Source organism: Manacus candei, unplaced genomic scaffold (genome assembly GCF_025592945.1).
Source record: "Manacus candei isolate 608988 ecotype Guabito, Panama unplaced genomic scaffold, ASM2559294v1 h1tg000174l, whole genome shotgun sequence".
NCBI classification, from domain to species: domain Eukaryota; kingdom Metazoa; phylum Chordata; class Aves; order Passeriformes; family Pipridae; genus Manacus; species Manacus candei.
In genome coordinates this window covers 997,878-1,007,633 of record NW_026138222.1, presented here as the reverse complement: position 1 = coordinate 1,007,633, position 9,756 = coordinate 997,878, and the positions used below count along the sequence as shown (strand labels likewise).

General features: G+C 53.5%; 1 protein-coding gene across 9 annotated transcripts in view; it reads left to right on the top strand.

Moving 5' to 3' along the window:
* The first annotated feature begins 51 nt into the window (after positions 1–51).
* ZC3HC1 (zinc finger C3HC-type containing 1) overlaps positions 52–9,756 on the top strand; it is a 29,570-nt gene continuing 19,865 nt past the window's right edge. For all 9 annotated transcript variants that reach the window (XM_051773627.1, XM_051773628.1, XM_051773630.1 and 6 more), the window contains exons 1-3: positions 52–193; positions 4,614–4,725; positions 7,873–8,023. In XM_051773627.1, coding sequence (XP_051629587.1) covers positions 60–193; positions 4,614–4,725; positions 7,873–8,023 — 397 coding nt within the window. In that variant the 5' untranslated portion in view covers positions 52–59. The remainder of the gene's footprint in view (positions 194–4,613; positions 4,726–7,872; positions 8,024–9,756) is intronic.

The following is a 9,756-nucleotide window of genomic DNA, read 5'->3' as shown; positions in this document are numbered from 1 at the left end:
GTTGCGGGGCCGCGTTTTCCCGGCCGGGCCGGCGGGAGGAGGGGCGGAGCCGAGCCAAGATGGCGGCGCCCAGCGCCGGAGCGGCGGCGGCGGTCCCGGGGGGGAGTCCCCGAGGGGCGGTCCCGGTGACCCCCCGGCATATCAGGGACCTCATCGGCCGGGGCATCGCCGCCGGAGGCACCGGGAACGGCGGGTGAGCGGCCGCGGGGGGCTCGGGGAAGGGGCTGGGACCGGCGGTGGGCAGGGGGAGAGCGGGAAGGGGGCGGGAAGGCCCGGCCGGATGATGCCGGAGGGTGAGGGGACCCCTCGCTGGGGGTCCTGGGGGAGAATTGGGGGGCCCTGGGACCCTCAGTGAGGGGCGGGGGGGAGGACCCTGAGAGGGGTTGGGGGGTTTTCGGGGTTATTGAAAGTCCTGGCGAGGTTTGGGGGTCCGGGAGGGGGGATTTGAGGACCCCTGGAGGGGGTTCGGGTCCTTCATTGGGGGTCCTGTGGGGAACTGGGGGGCCTTGAGGGGATGAGGAACCCTCAGCAAGGGGTTGGGGGAGCACCCTGAGGGGGGTTTGGGGGTCCCTCGGGGCTATTGGGGGCCCTGGGGGAAATTGGGGACCCCTGGAGGGGGGTTGGGGACCCTTTTCGTGGGTTTGGGGATCCCCGGGTGTTATTTGGGGTCCTGGAGGGGGGGGGGGGGAATTGGGGATCCCTTGAGGGAGGTTTGGGGGTCCCTCGGTGTAATTTGAGGTCCAGGGGGGTTTTTGGGGGACCCTCCCGATGTCATTTGGGTCCCTGAAAGGGGGGGGGGGTGTTCCTTGGTGTAATTTGGGGTCCAGGGGGGTTTGGGGACCCTTCCAGTGTTATTTGGGGTTTGGGGGAGGGGAATTGGAGGCTCCTTGGAGGGACTTGAGGACCCTTCATTGAGGGTTTGGGGCCCCCCCGGTCTTATTTGGGGTCCTGAGGGGGGACTGGGGACCCTTGGAGTGGGTTTGGAGACCCCTTGGTGGTTTTGGGGGTCCTGGAAGGGGGGTTTGGGGTCTCCCAGAGGGGTTTGGGGACCCCTTGGTTTTCTTGGGGGTTCTGGGGGGATTTTGGGGATCCCTGGAGGGATTTGGGGGCTCTTTGGTTTTCTTTGGGATTCTGGGAGGGAGTTGGGGACCCTTGGAGTGGGTTTGGGGAGCCCTTGGTGGTTTTGGGGGTCCTGGAAGGGGGGTTTGGGTCTCCCAGAGGAGTTTGGGGACCCCTTGGTTTTCTTGGGGGTTCTGGGGGGGTTTTGGGGATCCCTGGAGAGGTTTGGGGGCCCTGGGAGGGGGCTGGAGGTGGGTGAGGGTGGAGAGAACTGGGAGCGACTGGGAATTGCTCTGGGGGAGGATCCCGGGAAAAGAGGGAGGTGGGTTGGGATGGGGGGCACTGGGAATACTGGGGGCACTGGGAGGGGGCACTGGGGGGGTTAGGGGATGCTGGGGGGGCACTGGGAGGAGCACTGGGGGGGTAAGGGGATGCTGGGGGGCACTGGGAATACTGGGGGCACTGGGAGGGGGCACTGGGGGGGTTAGGGGATGCTGGGGGGGCACTGGGAGGAGCACTGGGGGGGTAAGGGGATGCTGGGGGGCACTGGGAATACTGGGGGCACTGGGAGGGGGCACTGGGGGGGTTAGGGATGCTGGAGGGGCACTGGGAATACTGGGGACACTGGGAGGAGCACTGGGGGGGTTAAGGGATGCTGGGAGGCACTGGGAATACTGGGAGGGCTGGGAGGAACAGGGAGGCAGCAATGGGAACTGGGATACTGGTGGGAACTGGAGCGCACTGGGGGACACTGGGAGCAACTGGGGGACACTGAGGCAGTACTGGTGTGCACTGGGAGCACTGGGGGACACAAGGGAGACACTGGTTTGCTCTGGGAGCTCTGGGAGGCACTGGGGGGAACTGTTGTGCACTGGGGAGCACTGGTGGGCACTGGAAGGCAATGGGGTCACTGGGAGGCACTGGGGGGACACTGGGAGCAACTGGGGAGCACTGGGAGGCACTGAGGAGCACTGGGAGAACTGGGGGACACTGAGGCAGTACTGGTGTGCACTGGGAGCAACTGGGAGGCACTGGGGAAACTGGGGAGAATTGGGGGGCACTGGGAACAACTGGTGTGTACTGGGAGGCACTGGTGTGCACTGGGGGGAGCTGAAGAACATTGGGAGGCACTGGGGGGCACTGGTGTGTACTGGGAGCACTGGGGGGCACTGGGGAACACTGGGAGGCACTGGAGGACACTGGACAGACTGGTGTGTACTGGGAGCACTGGGGGGCACTGGGGAACACTGGGAGGCACTGGAGGACACTGGACAGACTGGTGTGTACTGGGAACACTGGCAGGAATGAGGGAGACACTGGTGTGCACTGGGAGCACTGGGGGATGCTGGGATGAACTGGGGAATACGGGGGGCACTGGTGTGCACTGGGAGCACTGGGGGACACTGGTTTGTACTGGGGGGCACTGGAAGGCAATGGGGTCACTGGGAGGCACTGGGGGAGCACTGGGAGTAACTGGGGAGCACTGGGAGCAACTGGGGGACACTGAGGCAGCAATGGTGTGCACTGGGAGCAACTGGTGTATACTGGGAGTGCTGGGAGGCACGAGGGGGCAACTGTTGTGTACTGGGGAGCACTGGTGTGCACTGGGGAGCACTGGGAGGCACTGGTGTGTACTGGGGAACACTGGGATGCACTGAGGGTCACTGGGGGGAACTGGGGGGCACTGGGGGACAATGGGAGGAACTGGGGAGCACTGGGGAACGCTGTGATGAACTGGGAAACACTGGAGAGCACTGGGAGGCACTGGGGGGGACTGGGGAGCATTGGGAGGCACTGGGGGACACTGAGGCAGTACTGGTGTGTACTGGGAGCACTGGGGGGCATGAGGGAGACACTGGTGAGCACTGGGAGGCACTGGGAGCAACTGGGGGACACTGAGGCAGTACTGGTGTGTACTGGGAGCACTGGCAGGCACAAGGGAGACACTGGTGTGCACTGGGAGCAACTGGTGTGTACTGGGAGGCACTGGTGTGCCCTGGGGACACTGGGGGATACTGGGAGGCACTGGGGAGCACTGGGGAACACTGGAGAATGTTGGGAGGCACTGGGAGACACCAGGAAGTAGTACTGGGGGGCACTGGGGGGCACTGGGAGGAACTGGGGAATATTGGGAGACACTGGGAGCACTGGGAAATATTGGGAGGCACTGGGAGACACTGGGAGGTGGTACTGCTGTGAACTGGGAGGCACTGGGAGGCACTGGGGGACACTGGGGGACACTGGGAAACACTGGGGGACACTGAGGCAGTACTGGGGTGCACTGGGGGACACTGGACAGACTGGTGTGTACTGGGAGCACTGGGAGGCACGAGGGAGACACTGGTGTGCACTGGGAGCACTGGGGGACAGTGGGGTGAACTGGGAAACACTGGGGAACACTGGGGGGAACTGGGCAGACTGGGAGGCACTGGGAGACACTGGGAGGTAGTACTGGTGTGTACTGGGAGGTACTGGGGGACACTGAGGCAGTACTGGTGTGCACTGGGGGACACTGGGCAGACTGGTGTGTACTGGGAGCACTGGGAGGCACAAGGGAGGCACTGGGGAACACTGGGAGGAACTGGGCAGACTGGGAGCACTGGGGGACACTGGGAGGCACTGGGGAGCACTGGGGAATACTGGGGTGCACTGGTGGGCACTGGGAGGAACTGGGGGACACTGGGGGACACTGAGGCAGTACTGGGGGACACTGGACAGACTGGTGTGTACTGGGAGCACTGGAGGGCACGAGGGAGACACTGGTGTGCTCTGGGAGCAACTGGGGAATGCTGGGGTGAACTGGGGGGCACTGGGTAGACTGGGAGGCACTGGGAGCACTTGGGAATGCTGGGAGGCACTGGGAGACACTGGGAGGTACTGGGAGACACTGGGAGGTGGTACTGGTGTGCACTGGGAGGAACTGGTGGGCTCTAGGAGGCACTGGGAGGAACTGGTGGGCTCTGGGAGCACTGGGAATACTGGGGGGCACTGGGGCTGGGCCTCGGGGGTGTCTCATTCCCCCTTTTCCCAACTATCCCTGGATTTTTTCCCCCTGGGAAATGGGTCGGGAGAGGCCCAAGGGCAGCCCTTGGAATTCCAGCCTGGGCCCCACATTCCAGCCCCGGGTTTGGGATGTTTGGGATCCCTCCCTGACTCCAGGGGATGTTTGTTTGGGATCCCTCCCTGACTCCAGGGGATGTTTGTTTGGGATCCCTCCCTGACTCCAGGGGATGTTTGGGATCCCTCCCTGACTCCAGGGGATGTTTGGGATCCCTCCCTGACTCCAGAGGTTGTTCCTCAACCTGCCCTCGCCGAGCTGGGAGAACAAATCCCTGTTTTCCCTCCTTTTCCCATCAAATTCCGCCCGGGAATGTCCAACCCGCCCTCAGATTCGTGCCTCTTAATTGGTCCCGTAATTAATTAACGGAAACTCAGGAATTGGGAGCTCTGGAGAAGATCCCTGTTGGGATTCAAGGGTTGGGAATTCCTTGGGTGGTGAATCCCTTTTATTAAGGAGTTTTTTCCCGGGATTTTCCCTGGTTTTTTCCCTTCAGGAAGGACACGTCCGACCTGTCGGAATCGGCCAACGGCTCTTCCCAGATGGAGGAGAATTCCTTGGAATCTGCCAGCAGGGAAGCCTATTTCAGCAGGGTGGAAACCTTCACCATATCCTTTGGGATGCTCCCCCTTTGGGATCCTGGAATCTCCTCGTTCCCACAGGGATCAAACCCTGCCCCTGGCCCCTCCTGGGATATCCCAAAATCCCTGGGAGTGTTCCCAAACATTCCTGGAGCTCTTGGGGTCGTGACCATTCCCTGGGGAGCTGCTCCTGTTTTCTGTGGGAAAGACCTTTCCCTAAAATCCAACCCAAACCCACCTGGAACAGCTCCAGGATTTCTGGGATCTCATTTTTCCCATCATATTCCCTATTTTCCCAGCATTCCCTTTTCCCCACCATTATTCCCTACTTTCCTACCGTTATTCTCTATTTTATCCCACCATTATTCCCTATTTTCCCACCATTCCTTAATTTTCCCACCGTTATTCTGTGTTTTATTCCATGATTATTCCCTATTTTTCCACCCTTATTCTGTATTTTTTTAACCATTATTCCCCATTTTTCCCACCCTTATTCCCTATTTTTCCCACCATTTTTCCCACCCTCATTCCCCATTTTCCCCCACCATTATTCTCTAATTTTTCCACCATTTTTCCCACCATTATTCCCCATTTTCCCACCATTCCCTATTTTTCCCCCCACTATTCCCTATTTTTTCCCACTATTCCCTATTTTTCCCACCATTTTTCCCTATTTTTCCCACCATTTTTCCCTATTTTTCCCACCATTATTCCCTATTTTCCCACCATTATTCCCTATTTTTCCCACCATTATTCCCTATTTTTCCCACCATTTTTCCCTATTTTTCCCACCATTTTCCCCATTTTTCCCACCATTTTCCCCATTTTTCCCACCATTATTCCCTATTTTCCCCCACCATTTTTCCCCAATTTTCCCACCATTTTTCCCCAATTTTCCCACCATTTTTCCCCAATTTTCCCACCATTTTTCCCCAATTTTCCCACCATTTTTCCCACCATTATTCCTTATTTTATCCCACCTTTATTCCCTATTTTTTCAACCATTTTTCCCTATTTATCCACCATTATTCCCTATTTTTCCCACCATTATTCCCTATTTTTTCCCACCATTTTTTCCTATTTATCCATTATTCCCCATTTTTCCCACCCTTATTCCGTGTTTTCCCCACCATTTTTCCCTATTTTATCTCACCATTATTCCCTGATTTTCCCACCATTTTTCCGTATTTATCCCCCCATTATTCCCTAATTTTCCCATCATTTTTCCCACCATTATTCCCTGATTTTCCCCCATTATTCCCTGATTTTCCTACCATTATTCCCTAATTTTCCCACCATTTTTCCCACCATTTTTCCCACCATTTTTCCCACCATTTTTCCCACCATTTTTCCCACCATTTTTCCCACCATTATTCCCTAATTTTTCCACCATTATTCCCAATTTTTCCCACCATTTTTCCCACCATTATTCTTCATTTTTCCCCCATTATTCCCTATTTTATCCCACCATTATTCCCTATTTTATCCCACCATTCCCTAATTTTCCTACCATTATTCCCTAATTTTCTCCCCGTTTTTCCCACCATTATTCCCTATTATCCCCCCATTATTCCCTGATTTTCCCACCATTATTTCCTAATTTCCCCACCATTTTTCCCCCCATTATTCCCTATTTCCCCCCATTATTCCCTATTTCCCCACCATTATTCCCTATTTTCCCACCATTATTCCCTATTTCCCCCCCATTATTCCCTATTTCCCCCCCATTATTCCCTATTTCCCCCCCATTATTCCCTATTTCCCCCCCATTATTCCCTATTTTCCCCCCATTATTCCCTATTTTCCCACCATTATTCCCTGATTTCCCCACCTTTTTCCCTATTTTATCCCACCATTATTCCCTGATTTTCCCACCATTATTCCCTAATTTCCCCACCATTTTTCCCACCATTATTCCCTATTATCCCCCCATTATTCCCTATTTTTCCCCCCATTATTCCCTATTTTTCCCACCCTTATTCCCTATTTTTCCCCACCCTTATTCCCTATTTTCCCCCCATTATTCCCTGATTTCCCCACCATTTTTCCCTATTTTATCCCCTATTTTTCCCACCCTTATTCCCTATTTATCCCACCATTATTCCCTAATTTTCCCACCATTTTTCCCACCATTATTCCCCATTTTCCCCATTATTCCCTGATTTCCCCACCATTTTTCCCTATTTTATCCCCCCATTATTCCCTATTTTTTCCCACCATTTTTCCCTATTTTATCCCACCATTATTCCCTATTTTATCCCACCATTATTCCCCATTTTCCCACCATTATTCCCTATTTTTTCCCCCCATTATTCCCTATTTTTCCCATTATTCCCTATTTTATCCCACCATTATTCCCTGATTTTCCCACCATTATTCCCTAATTTCCCCACCATTTTTCCCACCATTATTCCCTATTATCCCCCCATTATTCCCTATTTTTCCCCCCATTATTCCCTATTTTTCCCACCCTTATTCCCTATTTTTCCCCACCCTTATTCCCTATTTTCCCCCCATTATTCCCTGATTTCCCCACCATTTTTCCCTATTTTATCCCCTATTTTTCCCACCCTTATTCCCTATTTATCCCACCATTATTCCCTAATTTTCCCACCATTTTTCCCACCATTATTCCCCATTTTCCCCATTATTCCCTGATTTCCCCACCATTTTTCCCTATTTTATCCCCCCATTATTCCCTATTTTTTCCCACCATTTTTCCCTATTTTATCCCACCATTATTCCCTATTTTATCCCACCATTATTCCCCATTTTCCCACCATTATTCCCTATTTTTTCCCCCCATTATTCCCTATTTTTCCCATTATTCCCTATTTTATCCCACCATTATTCCCTGATTTCCCCACCATTTTTCCCTATTTTATCCCACCATTATTCCCTATTTTTCCCACCCTTATTCCCTATTTTTCCCCACCATTATTCCCTAATTTCCCTCCATTATTCCCTATTTTTTCCCACTATTTCCTATGTTTTCCCTCCATTTTTCCCTATTTTTCCCCACTATTCCCTATTTTTTCCCACCATTATTCCCTATTTATCCCACCATTATTCCCTATTTTTCCCACAATTATTCCCTAATTTCCCCCCCATTATTCCCTGATTTTCCCCCCCGTTATTCCCAACTTTTCCCCTCATCCCTTAACTCCGGGCCACCCCCTGAAGTGGGCGGGCAAGCCAGCCGCCCTTTCCCCTCTGGAATGTGCCCGCTGGGGCTGGAAAAACCTGGAATGTGACCTCCTGAGGTGCTCCAGCTGCCGGGCCCTGCTCTGCGCCCGCCTCCAGCTCTCCCTGGATCTCGGCACCTGTGCGTGGAATTCCGGGAAAAACCGGGATTTGGGATAATCCCAGGCCCATCCCTTCCCCTCGGGATCCCTTTCCGGTGGCTCCGCCACCGGAAAGGGATCCCAAGGGGAAGGGACGGCCTGGGGAGAGTGGGAATTAATTGGTTTCACTGTTAATTAGTGAACAGAAAGTTGGGAATTGGGAGTTTAGGCGGGATAATCCTGAGGGATGTGTGGGAAGAGGGGGGTGGGATCGCGGAGGGATCTTTGGAAGGGGAGGGAGGTTGGAGCTCATTCCTTTGTCCAAGGGAATGGTGATTCCAGGGAGTGATGATTCCAGGGAATGATGATTTCAGGGAATGATGGTCCTTAAAGCTCATCCAGTTCCACCCCTTTGTCCAGGGAATGATGATTCCAAGGAGTGATGATTCCAGGGAATGCTGGTCCTTAAAGCTCATCTAATTCCACACTCTTGTCCAGGGAATGGGAGTTCCAGGGAATGATCATTCCAGGGAATGCTGGTGCTTAAAGCTCATCTAATTCCACCCCCTTGTCCAGGGAATGATGGTTCCAGGGAGTGATGATTCCAGGGAATGGTGGTTCCAGGGAATGATGATTCCAGGGAATGCTGGTCTTTAAAGCTCATCCAGTTCCACCTCCTTGTCCAGGGAATGATGATTCCAGGGAATGATGATTCCAGGGAATGATGGTCCTTAAAGCTCATCTAATTCCACACCCTTGTCCAGGGAGTGATGATTCCAGGGAATGTTGGTCCCAGGGAATGCTGATTCCAGGGAATGCTGGTCCTTAAAGCTCGTCCAGTTCCATCCCCTTTGTCCAAGGAATGAGAGTTCCAGGGAATAATCATTCCAGGGAATGCTGGTCCTTAAAGCTCATCTAATTCCACACCCTTGTCCAGGGAGTGATGATTCCAAGGAATGATGATTCCAGGGAATGATGGTCCTTAAAGCTCATCCAGTTCCACCCCTTTGTCCAGGGAATGCTGGTTCCAAGGAATGCTGGTCCTTAAACCTCATCCAGTTCCACCCACTTGTCCAGGGAATGATGGTTCCAGGGAATGATGATCCTTAAACCTCATCCAGTTCCACCTCTTTGTCCAGGGAATGGCAGTTCCAGGGGATGATGATTCCAGGGAATGATGGTCCTTAAAGCTCATCCAGTTCCACACCCTTGTCCAGGGAATGAGAGTTCCAGGGAGTGATGATTCCAGGGAGCGATGATTCCAGGGAATGATGGTCCTTAAAGCTCATCCAGTTCCACCCCTTTGTCCAGGGAATGATGATTCCAGGGAGTGATGATTCCAGGGAATGCTGGTTCTTAAAGCTCATCCAGTGCCATCCCCTTGTCCAGGGAATTAGAATTTCAGGGAATGATGATTCCAAGGAATGATGATTCCAGGGAATGCTGGTCCTTAAAGCTTGTCCAGTTCCATCCCCTTTGTCCAAGGAATGAGAGTTCCAGGGAATAATCATTCCAGGGAATGCTGGTCCTTAAAGCTCATCTAATTCCACACCCTTGTCCAGGGAGTGATGATTCCAGGGAATGTTGGTCCCAGGGAATGATCATTCCAGGGAATGATGGTCCCTAAAGCTCATCCAGTTCCACCCCTTTGTCCAGGGAATGATGATTCCAGGGAATGATGACTCCAGGGAATGCTGGTCCTTAAAGCTCATCCAGTTCCATCTCCTTTGTCCAAGGAATGAGAGTTCCAGGGAATAATCATTCCAGGGAGTGC